The 21,162-nt window shown below is 33.6% G+C and overlaps 1 protein-coding gene across 1 annotated transcript; it reads right to left on the bottom strand.

The window, feature by feature from the left end:
* Positions 1–9,033: 9,033 nt before the first annotated feature.
* On the bottom strand, positions 9,034–10,248 carry LOC133682260 (uncharacterized). The gene is made up of 2 exons (XM_062105545.1): positions 9,977–10,248; positions 9,034–9,522 (listed from the first exon to the last, which is right to left on the bottom strand). The coding sequence occupies exons 1-2, from the start codon at positions 10,072–10,074 to the stop codon at positions 9,225–9,227; spliced, it is 396 nt and encodes a 131-aa protein (XP_061961529.1). The 5' UTR covers positions 10,075–10,248; the 3' UTR covers positions 9,034–9,224.
* Between the last annotated feature and the right edge of the window lie 10,914 nt (positions 10,249–21,162).

The raw sequence follows: 21,162 nt of genomic DNA, 5'->3' as shown, positions 1-21,162 counted from the left end.
TTCTTAAAAAAAACACAAATTGTCAAACTTTATGCCCAACCTGATGTTGCCCCATATATGTCATTTCATTTCGAGTTACATACATAAGAGCATCACATGCTTCTTCACTGGATTCCCAGCTTTCTTTTTGGGCAAACGGCCCCTAACTTTCTATGTTCTTTTATGCGAAACACATACATCAAGCTGCCATGGTGAGAGGCTCTCTACAGAGAGGACTCTTACTCTTTATCATCTCGTCAACTGCGTAACCTAGCTAGGTGCCATTCTCTCCCACGACAAATGCACATACACGTACACTTCATCATATTTTAATTTTTCAGGGATTATTTTCTAAATAACTATATTTTAATTAATACATTTGATTATTATATATATATATATATATATATATATATATATATATAACAGCAGCCACAATAACAAAAGGAAAAAAAATTTAGTATCAAAATAAAAAAACATAAAATTGATTTATTTAAAATAATCTTAATACATATATATTTGCCATGATCATTGAAAAGCATACAAAATTCGTCATTTTATAACCCTTTCAGCCCAAACATACTTTTATTAAAATATCTATACTAAGTTATCAAATACACATAAATCAAATATCCTCTCCATAATCATAAAATTCATAGAAATGTTTCTCTTTCGTGATTCTTTCTTTCTAAAATCTAAATCAATCTAAACCTAAATGAAAGAGCAAGAAGCAGCAATTAACCCACTCAATACCCACTAATCTGCCTTTAGCGGTACCATGTTGTTAATGACAGAAAAACAATAATTTAGCAGAGGTTGACAAAGGCATGTAGCTATGACAACAATGGCTGTGATCTTGTCTAATTTCATATCGGAAAAAGGATCGTCTTTTCCCAACACTTCGTCAGTATAATTGAGTGGACACTACTAATAAATGGCGGATGCTGAGAGTTGACATTTCTACGCTAATGGAATCCATGTGTTGGTAGAAGAGAAGATCCATGTGTCCTGGGCAGCAAATTTTTAATCCAGAATCACTTCAAGTCAGGAGCCACAAACATGTTTGTGGCTAATTTATTAGTCCAACAAGTGAACTGATGACGATAACCGACATTTTGATTACATCGTGACTGAAGATATGTAGTAGTACCCCACATCCTACGATGCCTGGCTGCACTACGGTTTGGATTTTTCTTATGCAACTAAAGGGGATTGTTTCTATTGGATTCAAGAGATCATTAATTGCATAATTACGAAAAGAAGATGGAAGTGAAAAGATTAATCGTAGCAATTTCAACCTTTTCCTGCAAGACAAACAAGCAATCATATGCAGAATCATCATAGAAGATTTTGTGAAGAAATTCTTCCTACAATTATTGTATGTTTTCATCGATCACCATTCCACAATCCACGGAAAACCACCCGAGAAGGATATGCCAGTTACCTGTTGCAAGCATTGTCGACATACACAAATGATAACAAAAAGAACCGATATTTTTTAGAATAAAAACTACACTCCATTTTTTCATACCCAAATATTTTTTATGCTATTTTTGCAGGAATATTTGGTGTTTTTAAATTAATTGTATCCACATTTTTTTTTGAGGTGTAAGTACCCCGTCTTAGGGTTGGCAGTACTTGACATCTACTAATTTTCTCCCTCATGTTCCCATGAATTTAATGATTGGTTTTGATTCATGATCTTAGTGTTTTAAGGAGCAATCTCAATCATGCCCCCATGTTCAGCAGCTATGTCCCCATGATTTGTACATCCATTTTTTCCCATGATGTCATGATCATAACCGTCATAACTATCTACCACACTACTGAAATTATAACCCACAATCTATTTATCTAAGTGCTAGCCCTTTACTGATATTCCAGCTGTGTTTTTATTACCTTAAAAAGTCTATTATTCAAGTCCAGTTTCATGCCAAGTTAAAAACCTATAACTCACACAAAACCAATACATACATTGTTTGCCAAATTCACCACTACCCAATATAGGTTGTCACTATCCTTTGCTGTTGAATTTTAGGTAACATGCATTTGTTAGCGCATCCTCATGCCTTTAACTCTAACAGATCACCCTCATTAGAAGAATCTGATGTCCTCATCAGAATAAAGATAAGGTATTCTTGCACTTTGTCTTTGAATTGCCACAAATCCATGTCTTTTTCCCACAAAACCTCCAAGTTTTTCTCTTATTTGACTAAAAACTCATTTATTTGATTCTTTCTATGCCAGCCAAGTTGACGATGATCTATGATTTTGACAATACCATTGTAAAACTGTTTGTGAATCGTTGGAGGAGATCTTTATGACATGCTTCATTTTAGATCCTCTTGATCTTCATGGAAAGGTCTTAAATAGATTACATGAAAAGTTGGATGAAGTTGTTTTAGAAATTTCAATCTATAGGCAATAACCCTTATTTTTTCCATGATTTTGAAAGGTCCATCATATTTTGGCACCAACCCTTGATGCTTTGACTTTTCTAAAATTTTCTTCCTGATTTATGGAGTTAATTTGAGCAACATCTTGTTGCTCTCATGGGATTTCAACAGTCTTTGTTTCTGGTTTTTGCACAACAATCTTGGTAGAAGTTTGGGGTTATGTTCCAAAACCAATTTAAATGGGCTTACTTCCATTGCTAAAGGCTTTTAAAGATTATTGCAAAACTATGCACTATTCAACAATTCCAATCGTTGCATTGTTGTCATGTAGAATCTCAAATATTCTTCAAGAAAAACATTTATCCTTTCAAGCTGCCCATCGGTTTGTGGATGTTTGGCAGTGAAAAACTTCAGTCTTGTCCTCATCATGTTAAGCAACACTCTCCAGAATATGCATGTGAATCGCATATCATGATCACTTACAATATTAGAAGCCATTCCAAAATACTTTACCACATTTCTATGGAATAACCCAATGACAATCTCATTTATACACATTATCAGGACAACCATAAATATTTCATACTTGATGAATCTATCTACGATATCATTACCATGTTTATGCCATCAACCTTCAGAAACCCAATAATGAAGTCTATCGAAACTGACACCCAAGGCTTATCTCAAATTGATAGCGGTTGTAACAAGCCTACCTCTCATTGTCATAAAGTCTTGTCTTGTTGACATATTAGACAAGTCTTGATGTAAAGTTATACGTCTCCATCCATCTTTGGCTAATAATAAGTCTGGAACAAAAAAACATGCATCTTTTCTTTACCTAGAAGTCCAGCCTACTACGGGTTATGAGTCTTCGTTATCAAATACTTTTACAACTCTTCTCCTGGCACAAAAATCCAACCAGTTTTTCATAGATTAGCTTCTTGTATTGTCCCTTTTTGTACAAGATCAATTAGCTTCTTGTACGCTGCATCTTTCCCAACAGCTTAACGAAGTCGATCCAACGTATCTAAAACCACCTAAATAGTAGTAAAAATGGTAGCAATTACTTCATATATGTTGAGTGCATCCGCAACTTGATTATACCTCCCTGGTTTATGCTATCATACAAAGTCATATTCGGCCAAGAATTCTTGACACCGAGCTTGCCACTACGACAACTTCTTTTATATCTTGAAAAAGGTATTAACAATGTTATCGGTCTTAATAATGAATCTCGGTCCTAATAGGTATACTCTCCATACACCAAGGCAATGCATTGTTGTCGTCATTTCTTTCTTATGGATCGAGTATTTTGTTCAACATCATTCAACTTCTGACTATCAAAAGCAATCAAATGTCACTCTTGTACTAACACTCCCTTAATAACCCTATTCAAAGCATCGATATGCACTTTAGATGGCCTCTCAAAATCAGGCAGCCCCAAGACTAGAGCTAATGTTACCATTATCTTTAACTTCTCAAAGGTTTGATAGTAATCAACTGACCATTCCCATCTCTTATTATTCTTTAGAGGATTTGAAAGAGAAACTATTTTCTTGTTATAGCCCTCAATGAATCATCTGTAATAGTTTATAAGCCCAAAAAAAGATCTTAACTATGGGACTGTCTTCGGTACAGACCATTCAACAATGACTTGAATCTTCCATGGATCCATCTTCACATGTCCCTCCCCAATTAAGTGGTTTAGAAACATAATATCAGACTTTATAAACTCATATTTCTCTCTTTTTACAAACAATTCAAGACTTTCAAAAGATGAATTGCATGATCTCTCATCCCTTTACTATAGATTACAATATCGTCTAAATAAACAACAACAAAGTTGTCTAGGAAATCATACAAGACATCATTTATAAGATTACAAAATATTGCTAAAGCATTTGTTAAACCAAACAACATAACTAAGAATTCGCATGCACAATACCTGATTACACACATTGTTTTGTGCTCATCCTCTTCAGCAATTTTGGCTTGCCAGCACCCAGATTGCAAGTCTTGCTTCGTAAAGATAGAAGCCCTACATAATTTATCCAATAAGTCTTGAATTAAAGAAACAAGATATTTATTTTTAATTACCATTTTGTTTAGCGTTTGATAGTCCACACACATGCAAAGACTTTCATCCATCTTTTTTTAAACAAAACCGGAGCACCGTTAGGAGCCTTTGAAGGATGGATAGATCTAGAATCAATCAACTCTACCAACTTTATAAGTGACATTCGGTGGGGAGGATGAGATGGTGGCTTGGCACCAACTCAATGCGATGATTTATAGCCCTCCTCCTTGTGAGAGTTTCTTCAGCAACTGAGGCGGCATCACATCCTCAAATTGTTGTAGCACATTAGCAATGTCTTCGGCAATTCATTACAACAGTTTGCTTTCTCATCCACTACTGTCACAAGAAACACCTCCCTACCTTTTTACAATGTCTTTTCAATGACAATGGCCGAGATTAGGCTTTTTCCACCCTTAGTGGCATTTGTCATTGCGATATTACAATATGGGAAAAAACATGGGCAACCCATACTTGTAATCATAACTCTATTCAGATATGGAATCAAAAAAATCTTGGCTTTTCTCAAGAAATCAAGACAAAAAATGATATCATAATCATCTAAATTCATAACCAACACATCTTGCTTACCTCTCCATCGATCCAACACAACCGACACATCATAGGACATACTTGTAATCTTATGTGCCTTAGAAATGACTACCTTCATAAAAGTGTAGCTATTGCACAATCTCAAACCAAAATATTTCACCAATCAGTCAGCCATAAATGTGTAGGTCGCACATCATAGAAGTGTTTGTTATTGCCCATTTTAGAATGACAATAGTTTCTTTGACAGCTGTCGATCGTTCACTCGATTTTACTACTAGAGAAATATACAAACTTTCAGTCATTTCAACTCTTTCCATAGCTTTATTTAATCGATCATTGATAGACCACTCTTCACCATTTTCCTCTTTCTTTATCAAAGTCTCAAGACGCATCGATTGTTCTTGAATAGGTTATATGATTTTGGGTTGCACGATCTTAGAACCAATCACTCTGATATTTTAATATGAACAAGCAACAAGGGGTTTGAATTTTAGAACCTCCATTATTGTACTAAAATTATTTTCTCCGATGATATGTATATATTAAAAATTAACACTATGGACCAAAATACAGTTTATTATGAATTAAAATAATAAAATTACCATTTAACATACTACAAGATAGACATGTAGTGGGAAACAAGTTATGGTATTTGATACAAATGATGATATTGTCATAAAAGACTCCACGAAATATCATCTACAAAAATATTTAAATTTCCAGGAAAGGAATCACATTCCTACATAAAATTCTCCTTTTCATCGTGGTACGTATTGGAGAACATTAGATTCTTGAAATTAATTTGATAGTTTTTTATCTTTTCACCGTTTCTTGATTTGTGCATGTAGGCTGGTTATTGTTCCAATATTATCGGCTGTGATTGATGGGACAATTAAATTTGATAGTTTTATGAAAACCAAACACTAGAATTCTTAGATTCTATTAAGAAAAAAGCCACGATTAGGATTCCTTATTTTTTTAAAAAATCTGCCCGTATACCAAGCACCAAGAGTTTAATTATTGGATTTGATTCACACCATGGTATTCGATTTATACAATCCATTACAATATAAGAATTAATTGATGCAGTTAGCTAGTACTCATCGAGTCATCTGTTAGCTATTTAAATACATTTAAATACAAAAAAAAAATCCCATTTAAAACCCGAAATCTAGCATAAAGCTTGGCTAAGGTTAACACGCAATACACAACAACTTCATGTCTTCAAGAAATACTTTACAAGACAGAATTTTCTATAAAGAGATGCCTTTTCTGTTGAAGATTTTCTTTGGGGTGGTGGGCGCTTTGGAAGAGAAAGAACGGAGATTTTGTTAAAGGAATAATGTGGGAGAAAGAGGGGTCGTGAATGCTTGTTTGCGTGTTCTTTTTTTAGGCCGAGAAGTGTAATATTGCAAACTATATATAAAAGGATATAATATGCTGACATATACATATGATGGAGCCTACATGACATAACTTCCCTAGGTAAATAAAATTAAAACTACATGAAAAAATATTTGAGTGTACATCATTTTGGGAAAGAAAGTTTTCTCAGCTAAAACGTGAATATTATAGCCAAGGGAGACTTAGGATGTGTTTGGAAGTGTGTTAGTGGTTACGATTTAAAGTATTTTTCGTTTAAAAATGTATCAAAATAATATATTTTTTTATTTTTAAAAAAATTATTTTTGACAACAGCACATCAAAACGATTAAAAAATATAAAATATAATAATTTTAAACAAAAAAATTTTAATTTTAATAAAACGTGGTTTAAACCGAATTTTTAAATGGAACTTAAACAAAAAAAAATATTAAGCTGGTTATTAAAATGTCAACAGCAGAAATCGTCAATCATTTGCTTGATATATGACAGATATTCTTAATATGGGCTGATTTAATTAGGCAAAAGCTACAATGCATTTAGGACACCTGTTAATAATGCATTTAGTGTGATTCATTTATTATTAGATTGCGATAAAAAAAAATCAGATAAAATATTAATTTATACGTTAATATTTTCAGGAGTTCAAACTAAATTCTATAAATAAAAAGGAAATGTAGTTAAGTTTAAATCATTAAATGATTTTTAACAAGTGTTTCAAGGACCTCTCTGTTAATTAACCGAATCACTCATTTAATTATACTCCTAAGTCCACACTCTTACTTTATTACGAGTTTGGAGAAATACTAATTAATCTCACTTGTTGATTCACTGCTGGGAAACATTGAATGGTGGAAAGTGTATTGGTGTATACCATAAATTTTATACCAGCTTATAATTAATTACTCAACGGCAGTCATTAATTAACAAGAGGCAAATTTCAGGAAAAAAAAGCCTGGTATATATTATGATCTGATGGCATCGTTTGGAGTATGTGATTTGCTAGAAATATGCAACCAACCTTGTTCTAGGAACATGTATTAATCTCCCAGCAAGGACGTTTTCAAGGAAAGTGCAACCAACCTTGTTCTAGGAACATGTATTAATCTTACTTTGAGATATCTTTTTTTCATACCAACCACCAAGTACAGGGTTATAGATTATGTATGTATCTACTGCTGCCAAAAAGTTTTGATAAAAAATAAGTTAAGATATTAATTACTAGAATGCTTGAGTTGACAAAATAAACTAAAATATGCGGTTCCTTTTGATAAAATCTATGCTTGGGAACATGTATCTCGTGTTCTTGTCAAAACAATTGCAAGTTTTCCTGGTGCAGAATAGACGAAGGTACGTACTTATGGGAGTTAAACCATGTGACTCTCGATGATAGTTTGGAATTGAAGAAAAAGGTGGACAGATATATTGGGTCATGATGGGATATTTACAGCAAGATTCCTTCGTCTTCAAACGAGGTCACATGGTCAGACAAGCTAGCCTTATGGAGAAGAAAGAAGAGGAGATGATAGGAGGAAAATTGAGGAGATTAGCAAGTGGATGGAATATAATTGACGCAGCGTATGGCGAAGATTACGTTAACAGGCTGCATGAGTTACCTAGCACAATCACACTGAAACGGAGGAAATATTGATAAGAAGGAGAGAATATATACTAGCAAATATATAGAAATTAAACAAGTGTAAGAGAGGAGAAGAAAGGGAAAGAAATTTGGTAGATAAAGGTCATGGATCCATTGTCAATTAATTCAAGATTACCAATGTGAAGGAGGCCTTGGTGGTTTGTCATAAATAGCCAAAACAGATACTGTAGAGAAAACCTATCAGTTGGTGTACTTTAATTTGGAGATAATTCACACAACTACGGGTCAACACAGTACAAGCTTGCGAAGAAAAATCAACAGTTCAGGACTTGAATGAAAGGCATGGATCCTGGCCACAACAGCTATATCTTTTCCCTTTTCTCTTGTGCCCGTATTGTATGAACTTCTTTTCCTCAGAAAGCATTAAATATTCATTTATTTCTACAACCATGAACTGTATTTTTTTTCCCCTCAGAGCTATGTTTCTTCTCCTCCTCCTCCTCCTCCTCCTCCTTCTTCTTCTGGTTTTTTTTTCCCCGCTTAAAGCTTACTTTGGCCACCAATAATAGAGGGCCTAGCTATTAAAGGCCTTCAATGAATCTGTAAAAGCTTGCAGGGTGTAGGTACTGTGAAATATGAATTATTTGGCCTAAAAGGAATACATCCGAATGCATTGAATACTCCTTAAGAGACTCAACAAAGCAAATGAGGAGGAGGTGCAACTCCTCCCAATAGCACTGCAGCTATGACAGAGACAAACCCTACAGAAAAACTCTCCGATATCACCAAAACCCCCAACCAGCCAGCTAGATCACTCGCAGAATACACCCATCAGTAAATATTTCTTTAACAATTGACACCAACAAGTTATCCAATAATACCCTCATACTTATGCATCAACTTTAATTAGTTGTATAATTTATACGTATTAAGAAATATAGCTCATTACATTTATCAAATTAAACAAATAAAGATCACTATCACCGGAGGAATTGTAAAAAAAAAAAAAAGATGAAGAAAACGAGGTTAAGAACTTGAGCCATCGATGATTCGAGAAAGTTTTACATTATTTTATTAACAGCTTACAGAAAACATAGCACAAATTAACCAAAACTCGTGATGAAAAAAAAACACTTAAAAAAGCTGAACAACTTACAATTAATTAGCTTTCTTCCACTCTATCAACGCACAAAACCAAAGAAGTACTTTCGGAACAGCCCTGTGGACACTCCTTTTCTTTTTAACACATGACATCCTTGAGAAGCTTGTACCTGCGTGTAGTAGGCCTTGGAGAGGGAATCCCACTTGGGTTCTTTCCCTTTTGATCACTACTAGTAGTGCTATTCTCTTCGCGATCATGTTGCTTGATTTTATGATCACCTGAATACTCTGATCGTTTTGTGACTAGTGTTCCGCTATCATGTTCAGCTCCTGATTTCTTTGAAGAGTTTCCATGTCTTGCATTTCTCTCTTCACTTTGACACCAATCACACTGTTCAATTGGCTCTGAAAATTCGCCGTAGTAATTGCTACAATACCTATATTTTAAGAGAGAAGAAAAAATCAAAATTTCAACGTATGATCATATGATGAGATGGTAAGTATGCCCATGATTATGATGATTAGGTGGTAGTATTGGTAGTTGGTGCTTGGTGGGTGTGGCGTGGAAATCCATTTTTCTTTTTCCAATTTACAGTAGGATAGGAAAGATAACTTAACCTCAGTGATTAAACCCAGCTGGAAGAACTACCCAGTACTTTAAAACCGAAGAAAACTTGCCTGGGAAATCAATCTTTGGGTGAAAAGGAGATTAATATTCCAGTTATGGGCAGCTATCAAACTAAGCTGATGGTGGTGATGATGATGCAAAGATTGAGATATGTTTCCATAAATGGACATGTATGATCATATATAATTGTGTATGATGCCATGATGGTGGATGAGGCCGGAGCTAGGTAGCTAGAAAAGGGAAGAAAAGAAAGAAAGCATTACAAGTGCTGAAAACGGTTGCGACATTTGTTGCAACGGAAGAGTTTGTCAGGGAAACCAACGTCGCCGCACATGCAACATACTGTTTGAATATCAACCATTTGATCAAAGCTTAGCTTTATTCGATAAAACTGAAAATATAAAGAGAACCCCGGAGAAAAAATTGAGAGAGATTGTGAACTAGAAGAAGAAGAAGAAGAACACGTTACACGTATATAAACAGAAAGAAGGAGGGAGAGAGAGGAGGGGGGGGGGGGGGGCAAGAACACTGGGTTTTGAGGCGGTGTGGGAATCCCACAGAAGGAAAATAATTGATAAATAATTATAGAAGAGAGATCAAAGAAAAGAAATATATACACAGGTAGACCACAGGTTGCTTGCAGTCGTTTTCAGTTAGGAGAAAGAGAGTGAGAGAGAGAGATGTGAACCTTAAATTTTAAGATGGGAAAATGACAATTGTGTCCCCTACTGAATTTGCTTGCTTTAATTTTATTTCTTACCTTAATTCTTTTTTCCTTTCTTCTGTTTGGTTCTGGTTCATGCTTCTGCCTTTTATCTTTAGCAGTTATAATTTGTACCACGCGCTTTCCCACATGGTCACGGTGTTATTAGACCTGGACGATTCACGATTCAAGATTTGATTTTATTTTGACAAGGTTTTAAGGGGGTTTAGAAGTATAATAATAATTATTTTTTAAAATATTTTTTATTTATAAAATATATTAAAATAATATTTTTAATTTTTAAAATTTTATATTAGTATATCAAAATAATTTTAAAATATAAAAAAATTAATTTTAAATAAAAAAAATTAAATCTCTGGAAACACGACTTCAATTGCATTTTCAAATGATCTATCAATAAGAGTTGGTCTGATTAAATTTTTAAAATTTGCTAGTTAATCTGTAACTTGGTGAATTCGATTAAAATTTAATTTAATTTTTTAATGTTTTTAATAAATGATATTATTTTAATTTTTTAAAAATAAAATTCAAATTAATTTAATTAACTCAAATTAAATTAGTCAACCCATAACCACCAGCCGGGATTAATAATTTTGCATGATATTTACTCCTCTTTTATTTCCACATACTTTTTAAATCAATTTTACACGATTTATTTTATCTAGCACGAGTAATTAAACTATTAATTTTCATCTAAAAAAGATTATATCTATTTAAGAGGTATTTAAAATTCAATTTTGTTTACTAACAACTATCTGATTTTCCAATATTGAAATGGTTATTTATAGTATTTTTTTTTATCTATTAGATGCATTCTTATAATTATTTTTGTTATAAGAAATATTCAAATTCAAGTCTACAGAAAGTTGTAGCCCCGAGTAAACAAGATAATCAAGGATAAGAAGAAAAACTATTTTTGTTGACATGCTTTATTTAAAAAAAAAGAAAAAAAATATTATTATAGAATAGTCTGCAAGAAGTAGAGTGGATGCACGTGCCATCCAGGGAGAGTGGATTTGTGTTTCTCAGGAGGTAAAAATGGAAGGGAGGGAAGTCTTAGAAAAAAAAAAGAAAGATAATTGGTCAACGTCGTACTGTTGTAGTATGTAACAAAGGATGGGATATAGTTGTCATTATATAAAATACCTTTAAACGAGAAGTCTATTACTCCATAGCCATTATCATAAAACAATAGAAAAGGCTGCTCAAATACTTTTGTTACTATGCTTCGCACCTGCATGATGCACGCTTCAATTGTTGAAGTTTTATGCTGAGGTAGTTTTTGTGTTTAAAAATGTATTTGAAAGTGTTTAAAAAAATTAGAATTATTTATTTTTAGTATTTTCATGATTTTGATATATTAATATTAAAAAAATATAAAAAAGTTATTAAAATATATTTTCAAATAAAAATATTTTTCAAAAACAAAATGCCTCGTAATTCCAAACAAATATTTATTATTTACTAATGTTGGGTACCATGTCTAATCTTGTTATTAAGATTGAAAAATAAAATTATTAAATACTGATTTAATTTAACCCTCAAGTTATAGATTAGTTAAGTTGAACAAGTCAATTAAAATAAATTATTATATATTTTAAATGAATCTAAAACTGAAAACTCGATGGAGAGAGGGGATCATAACAGCTATTGAAGTCAAGAAAAATATGTTTGATGTTGTAATTGTAGTTGTGGTTATTTTTTAAATAATTTTTCATGTTAAAATATATGTTAATAATTTTTTTTATTTTTTAAAAATTATTTTTGATATCAGCACATCAAAACGATATAAAATATATAAAACATATTAAATTTTTTAGAAACTAGTTTGCACATGTTCTCACGTATTAATTAGGAGACAGGACTACCGTGTGATAGAGAACACCGTAGTTAGTGAAAGCTGATAAGCATCACGCACGTGGGGCATGGCTCTTTCCATCACAGAGGAGAGAGGACGATCTGGTGCCCTCCAATTAATAACTTAATTAATAGGATTTCTTAACCAGCTCTGCAAAGAAATTAGTAGTTACTTAATTGATAAGTATTTTGATGGCATGGCTTGAATTATAGACTTTTCTATCTCAGAATCACTGAATTGAATTAAATTAAATTAATGTGAATTTGTAAATCCAAAGTTGTTCAAATTAGCATTAGTGGGACCCATGAATTAAAAGATTTTGGTGCCCATATTAAATTATATTGTTTGTGCTCAATTAGCATAAGTGGGAAGATTAAATTAGTAGATGCTTTGAGCAGAGATGATCATACTTAGTCAACTCTAAACATTAATTAATTATATCTTTATTTAATTATGAGTATCTTGAAAGAGTAGTCTACTAACTTCACCAAAAGTTTCTCTTACTGAATTTATTGAATCCATAAGATAGTGAATGAGAATTTTTTAGAAATTAAATTTAAATAAATTATTATTATGTAAAATTAGGTTCATCATCTTAAGAATGTGAAATATTAATTAATTTTTTTTCTATAATATGTAGGAGGTCAAGCTCATCTTATTCTCCCTAGCTCGTCTTCAATCTTCACGTAGAGAGCTTGGTTATTATTTAAAAACAAAAAATATAAAGATAATAAGATAAAAATGTATTTAATCTATTTATTTATTTTTAAAATAAAATATATATATAGGAGAGGCATGCCCCGTAGCTCCATCTCCATCATCGATCACCGTCTTTTTTATTATCATAACATATTAATTAAAAAATATTTAAATGATGAAAATACTTGTACATATTAAACCCCATCACATTCTCTTTAACGTCTTTTTGGCATTCAAAGCCTTTTTATAAATAGATTATGCCTTTACTCCTCCCTTTTGATAGCACTTAAGAGCATGTAGCTAGCGAATGCCGCCTTTATTAAAATTTTAATGTCGTGAAAGAGAAGTGATCATGGTTATTAAACCATGGCCACCAGCTGACGAAGAATGAAGTTGAAAGATATCCAACCTTCACGTGTCATGTATGCTTTTGTGTAGCCATGGTTGCAGCCATGCTTACTCTCTTTCATTGAACAATTGTAGTTTGTCTTCATTTCTCTTTATGGCCAGTCTTTTTCTAAGAAATTGTCAAATCCTTGTAACTTTAGTCTTCATCGAAACGGCTAGCTATCTCCTGTCTAGTTGATCAAATGCTAAAGGAATTCCCTGATATATATTGCTTTTGGTAATCGTATTGATGAGCACCCAATAAGTTGCCATCCTCGCTCATGTGTTGCCTAGCCTAGCATAGCTAGCTAGGCTTGGGTTGGAAAAGACACACACACACACATTTGGTAGCTAGGCTAGAATTATCGTTCTTCTAGAAAAAGAAAAGCCTGATAAATTTGGCAAAAGAGCAGTGTTTTAAAACCCGGACCGGCCCGGCGGGTCGACCCGGGACCCGGCCGACCCGGGCTTGGGACCGGTCCGGGTAGAGGCAAAAACCCGTTTGGAAATTGACCCGGCAAAACCCGATCGACCTGGCGGGTCGATCCGGGACCCGGTCCACCCGGTCAAACCCGGGTGAGACCCGACTGATTTATATATCATCGTTCCTTCAGCTCCTTCTTTCGTCAATTCTTCAAGATCTCTTGCTATCCTTGATCTTTCATTCAACCATCTTTCTTCATCAATAGTCCCCTAGTTATCCAACTCCAATGATAGCCTTATTGATCTTGACCCATCTGCCAACCAGTTACAAGGTTCTATTCCAGATTCTTTCGGGAAAATGACTTCTCTCATGAATCTTCATCTTGCCGATAATCAACTTGAAGGTGTAATTCCAAGATCCTTTAGAGGAATGTGTAGCTTATGTGAGCTAGATCTGTCCTCCAACAACCTCAGTAGACCCCTTCCACTAAGGTTGCTGCTTTGAGATGACATAATAGTTGTGGTTGTGAAGGGAGGCATTGCTCTTGTTTTTGTAATCTCTTCTACGCCTTTGAGAAGGAACTTTGAATCCTAAAATTGAGGAGGTGATGGTAGGCTTGTGGTGGTTGTGGAGGTGGTTTGTAAAAAGCAAGATAGGGATTTGTGTGTACTGTGTTGTGAGGGTAATTGTGCTAATTTTATAAAAACAAGCAATGTTTGGTTTTAGATCTGTCAAAACATGAGTGGCAAGCATGGTTGTTCTCTGTAAACTTTCTTTCTTTAAACGATGCTTATTATTATTATTATTAGTCCAAGGGCAAGGGCAAGGGCAAGCAAGAAATTCTTTTTTTTTGGGTTGACCCGGGTTCACCCGGGTCAACCCATCTGACCCGTGACCCGATCATGATACCGGGTTGATCACCGGGTCGGGTTTAAAAACTATGCAAAAGAGAGATTTTTCCAAACACTCAATTTTAACATTTCATTGCTAGTTACTCCCAAAATATTTTAAAGTTTCTCAGATGAGGCTAAGATCAATTATGATTATAATTATAAATAAAAATCTCATTTCAAACGGGGGTTTGTCTTATTTTAGTCTTATTAGAGGTGCGCGCTATTGTATGAACAGTAATATTTTACCTAGGCATGAAGATATTGAAAGAAAAAAAACGTGGTGACAAGTTGGGTAAATGGAAGAGGATCACATTTATTATTTGATTATTTGTTAGCCAGTAAAGGCATTGCATCAGGTTCTGTAGATGCGAGGAGGACATTGATGAAAATTGGCAGATGCAAGTGGGGCCAGCTGATGGATGGACATGGATGGTGCGAGTTGTTAAAAAACTATATTAATCTAAAAACTTAAGTTATTAGGTGAGGTCTCATGATATGATTTATATTATTTTCTAACATACCTTCTTAAATGAAAACTCTTTAGACTTGAAACTGGCATAGACTTACTTTATTTTATGCTTAATTTTAATTAAATAAATAAGGAATGATGAGATTTGAACTCGTGATCGTTTGGTCATCAAAGTTTTTATACCATGTTAAGGAACTATTTCAATCCAAAAATTTATATTATTAAATGAAATTATATGATATAATTTATATTATTCTCTAACACAATTATAATGTAGGCTGAAAAAAAGCTTAGCTAGGTGGATTTGGCAAAGCTAACATCTGGTTTTAATTAGCGGTTAGGAGGGATATTATTGGCGATTGATGACAAAAAAAAATTAAATTCTTGTTTACATTTCATAGCCAAAGCTAATTAACACGGTTATCATTGTTAACTATAATTGTTTTCATCGATCCCTACGAGATGTATAACCTCCCTAAGACTTTGCAACTTGCCATCATCAAGGCAATCACGCATATCTATTCGTCTACAATTATAAGAAAACCATTCATAATCATAGGAAAAGAATGAATTATATATATAATGGAAGAATTATTGAAGCACTTCAAGAGGGCAACCCAGAAGGTAGAAGACATGGATAGGGAACATACACCAACCATGCATGCTGCAGGCAAAACAGACCAGTACTGGCGTCTGGCGCAGGGATCTTCATCAAAAAAGAAAAGGAACAAGAAGATAAACTACTGCCAATAATATTGCTCATACTCTTTTCTGGATTCTTGGTTCGACTCATTGTTTTCTGGCCTCTCGTTCTGTTGCGTGGCAACTGATGAGGCGCCTTCTCAAGTTGCTGGTCCCTGCTAAGAGTGTTCCTTTCTTCTTTCTTTTCATGTCGTCTTCTTTTGTGGCCCTCTTGTTGGCTTTGTTTTGTTCTCGCCAAGAGGGCTTGGCACTTTGGTGCTGTTTTTCAATTATATATAACTTAATTATTGGCATATGCTATATATTGAAAGCAGGTTCTTCATTACCCATCTTTGCCCCCGATCGAAGATACAGCATTTTTCCTTTTTCAGTAACTTTCATGTGGCATATTTATTATGACAAGGAAATATACAGCTCAGGCACCCCGATCTTGATCGAGACAAGCAGGATTATATTCTATCTACCCCTCCCCAGAATCATAAAAAGATAATATATATAGAGTATAGTATATATGCATTTGCTTGAGCCACACCTTCTTGTAAATTTAGGATGTATTTGAGATTATGGTAGAATTATAGTAATGATAACAGTTTAAAATATTTTTTATATAGAAATGTATAAAAATAAATTTTTTTAATTTTTAAAAATTATTTTTGATATCAACACATTAAAATAATATAAAAATATATATAAAAAATTTATTTTAAGCAAATATATATATAAAAGAAACAAAAACAAAATCTATACTAGGAAAGATATACGAAAACAATCCAACGGCAGAACTGCTAAAGCCGTTAGTGAGCATAGAGACTCGCGGTCATTCATATTGGAAGTCACTGGGATTTTCGGACTTTACTCAAAAACACAGTCATCAAGCTAATTATATATGTGTTAATTATTACATATTATCTAGTAAAAGTACAGTAAAAGAGGGCAATAAAAATTGAAAATAGTTAATTTATGATAGAAATTGGATGGACTAAGTACTTCATGTTCTCATTAGTATTTTAAATCTTAGATTCTTATCCCATTTTCTAATTAGCGTACCTACATGTGTATCTTCAAACGTTTGAAGTCTTAATTTTTTATCTCTCTGAATTTGTTAATATTACTAATTTAATTTAACGAGGACGGAATTATCCGTTTTGCAAGGTTAAGAACTTGATTATTAGAATCTATCCAATTTCTACTATGTTTCTGGTAATACACTTACTTATATGATAAATCAAGATTTTATCGGTATATGATTATTAGAATCTATCCAATTTCTACATGTTTGCGAACACTTACTTATATGATACATCAAGATTTTATCGATATATATATATATATATATATATATATATATATATATATATATATATATATATATATATATATATATCAAATCAAGAAAAAACATATAAGTATAATTTTTTTTATATTTTCAGGTGCATTAGATTGGCATGCGTCAACACCAAACACACTCTCATGAAAGCGCGCTATAGGTCTGATGCTTGGTAGACCCAGGTCTTATTGGGACTGACACTGGCTAGACCCAAGTGTTGTTGGGTGTGTGGCCAGTGCTAAATCCAAATGATATTTTAGAGATATAAACTCTAAAAATATATATACTAAAAAGTTGAGAATAAAAAGATTGTAAACTTAGAGCTTGAAGAATTCATGAATAATTTATAACTCATAAATTTACCCTGATAATTTATAATTCATGTCTTTTTATGAAGATAAAGGGTCAGAGTGTAATTTTACCCTGATAATATTGATGAGGGATAATATAATCTTGGATGATTTTCATACACGTAGAGGTGTAGAGAGAATATGATTCATAATGTAACTTAGTCCATGGCGTTGTGCTCTTCCCCAAGAATAATCCCATGAGGTTGGGCTCTTTCTCTATGTTTGGCTCAAGGTGTTGAACTCTCTCATCCTCTATTAGATAGAGCTTATAAGGTTGGGTTCTTTTTTAAGCTGAGCCCATGAAGTATGAGCTCTTCTTCAAAGTTGAGCCCATAAAATTGAGCTTTTTTTTAAGTTAAGCGCATGAGGATTGGACTTTTGTTTTAAGTTGAGTCCATAATATTAAGCTCTTTCCTAGACTAAGCTTATAAGATTAGATTCTTTCTTAGGCTGAGTCGATAGGGATTGAACTCTTCTCCTAGACCAAGCTTATAGGTTTTTTAAGCTTTTGAGAGGTTTTTAGACCTGTTATATTTGAGTTCATTAGTTCTCATCCAATTTTTTTAAAATAAAATATGTTAAACCTCCTAAATTATTGATCAAAATACAAATGGCCCATAAAATAAAATATTCAATACAAATACAAATTAGGTTCTTCTAGTAAATGAGATAGATAGGGTGCCAATAGAAACATACAAAGTTGGAGGCCTTTAGCATATTTTACATCTTCCTTCGATGCATACGCAGTGAGGACGTCATGTATGGGGCTCCATACATAGTAGACAGTCATCAACTTCCACAGCTCAAGCACAGGTGCGATTAGAAAACGAATTCACAGGTGATAAAAGCATAATGCATATGTGAGCTACCATCTCTAAACCTGTGCATCTCCTTTTCTTTTCTTTTTTGAACAGAAAAAGATATCACACGTCATCAGATAAACCCAAGCTCGAAAGTATAAATACAAAGCATTATATAAATGGAGAAAAATATTAAATAAAAAATATATTCAAAGTTAATTTTGAAATGGCGTTTAAAAGTCAAGTCCGTATACAGTAAATTTTGCATAAAAAAGCAAGAGACGGTAGGACGAACTCTATAGTCTGTGGAATTGGTGAGCTGATCGGATCTCAAACATCATACGAGATCTTAAGAGATAATAAGTTTGTGAGACGAGATGTTTTTTAGCTTTATAAACTAGTTATTTAACATGTAGCTAGTACGCCGTCGATCAAATCATTTTTTTCTAACAAAAAAAAATTAAAAATGGCAGCCCCCAGCTGAAACTCTTAGAGAAGTTTAGGAGGGGGGGGGGACTTCACACTTCAAAACTGTTTATTTTTTTGTATTATCCTGCTTGGCCTTTTCATGTTTTAAAGATTATCGTAGATCCTGTATAAATTAATTAATAAATATGCCTTTAAAACCCACATTAAAAAGTAATTATAACTTCGATAATATTAAACTTCACAAGAAAAATGGATTTTTTCATGTTTATTATTATTATTATTATTATATTTTATAAGCAGGAGAAAGCATGATAACGCCTGGGGATAGGCGTACAAGAAAACCAAAACAATCTGCAGATACCCACAGAAGACATATACAAGCAGGCTTACAACCAGAAAACACAACATCACAAGGAAAACAAAATCAAAAAACCATGCCATTACTTCTTCAATGCTTGAAACTCCACGCCGGTAGCAACATGAAAGACCGTAGAAGTATCTTCCACAGAGACAGCATCAATGGATCGATTAATTCCAGCAAGAAAATATACATAAAAATCAAAGTCATGCCATGAAGTCATAATTTCTAGTCACATCTTGTTTTGCAAGACCATCAGTCATATGATTTATTTCACATAGGATATGAGTGAAAGACACAGATCCCAAGTAAGAAGAGAAACTAGCTGCAATTAATGAAGTCGCCATGGTTTATAATTAGATTGTTTATTGATCATCCTAATTCTGATATCTTTTTTTATGGCTTGAACATAAAGCCTCCCTCGATTCTTAATGGCTATAACAAAATACCCTCTTGGAAATGGAACAACTAGTTCTTGACGTGTGCTTAATATCATAGGAAGACAAACGCTTTAATTATATAGATTAAGAACCACCAAAAGACAAAAAGGTTGATGTAAATCGAATAGAAAATCTAATGGGGCCAAATAAGTTACATGCTTGAAACGACCGCCACAATTATCTTTTAGTAAACCGTTTAATCTTGTCTTATTATAATGACAAGCAATGCAAGAAGATTTATTCTAAAGATTCTGCTTTCGGTAGCTTTCATAAAATTAGGTTTGAGCATTGGTTTCTTTTTCTTCAATCATGGAGTAATTTCAATAAGGGGTGGATCCATTGGACTTTCTATATATTAAAAAGAAAAGAAAAGAAAAGACAAGCCAGAATTTACTATCCTTGAATTGAAGCGGCGGGACCATTGGTCTCTGAATGGCGCCAGAGTCGTCCCAACAATAAGCTGACGAAACAAGTCACGCATATGCAAAAGATCACATAGGTGCCAAGAACTTAGATGGCCATGCGTTAAATGTGTTCTCGTTTCCATTTTTTTTATGAAAGAAACAACTTGTTACAAGAAAATGGATGCCAAGGAACAGAAGATCAAGGTTATACAACGATTGGCTAAAAAGAGCAGCTTAATAGTCATGAAAAAGCAAATGAACAGGTAGGATCCGAGTCACCAGCTAACATTTTGTCCGTGTTTTGATTTACGAGAGGCTATATCACCAAGTCTATTTTTTTACGATAAATTTTCAGTTAAAACTTGAAACTATGATAAAGGATCTACTAAACTGTGGAGCAAGGTAACTATAAAAGGCTGACTAAACAGAAACAAGGATGAAGAAACAGAAGAGGTCAAAGCTGATATAGGGATTAAAGATTTATAAGCCGTCGCTGTTTGTCTGGCCCCCTGCATCAGATGATGGGGTAATTAGACTCATTGTCAAGATCTTAGCGCCTTTAACTTGTACTATATTGGAATGGATTCATGCCTTTTTTTATACCAATTATAACTTGAAATCCATTGTATAACTTAGAAGTTTTCACTGACTAATGGCACCCTGCAACTTAAGTCTTAATCGATGATCATAAAATTGTGGTTATGGACTATATATTTTATTATGTTGAGGTCGAAGTTAATTTTTTTTTTCTGAGCATATAGGATTATATATTTTGACATAGATACCATCAGTGAAATGCTACATGCATGGGCACGACTCCATCGAATCGAAGCCATGTGAGCAGGGAGACAGGCACTAGCTAGGGGCACTAAGTTTAATTGACTGTGAAATAGAAATAGGTTTTGAGGTCGCCATGTCCTCAAAATACAAGCACTTGCTGGCAACTTAACATGCAGGCAATTAATCACTCGGCAGAAGGACACCATGCATGTGTACTAAACAATAGAACACGGCAACCACACGGCAAGGGTGTCCTTAAAGAAAAACACAAACCCCACCACTCCTTTAATCTCTCCTCCCTCACTCCCCATAACCATGGATCAGCGGGACCACCAAAGATCTGCACCAGAATTCCACAAATGTTTCTCTCTAGCCTCTGCTGTCCTATCTCCACTCACATATATA

This window comes from Populus nigra, chromosome 2 (assembly GCF_951802175.1).
Source record: "Populus nigra chromosome 2, ddPopNigr1.1, whole genome shotgun sequence".
NCBI classification, from domain to species: domain Eukaryota; kingdom Viridiplantae; phylum Streptophyta; class Magnoliopsida; order Malpighiales; family Salicaceae; genus Populus; species Populus nigra.
The sequence above is the reverse complement of the archived record's forward strand: the minus strand, read 5'-3'. Positions and strand labels throughout refer to the sequence as shown.

What these genes read in the sequence shown, in the direction of transcription:
- LOC133682260 (XM_062105545.1), bottom strand. Translation starts at nt 10,074, where the DNA reads ATGGTTGATATTCAAACAGTATGTTGCATGTGCGGCGACGTTGGTTTC. An exon ending in CGCAACCGTTTTCAGCACTT is followed by an intron (nt 9,523 to 9,976) that starts GTAATGCTTTCT and finishes CTTAAAATATAG; the next exon opens with GTATTGTAGCAATTACTACG.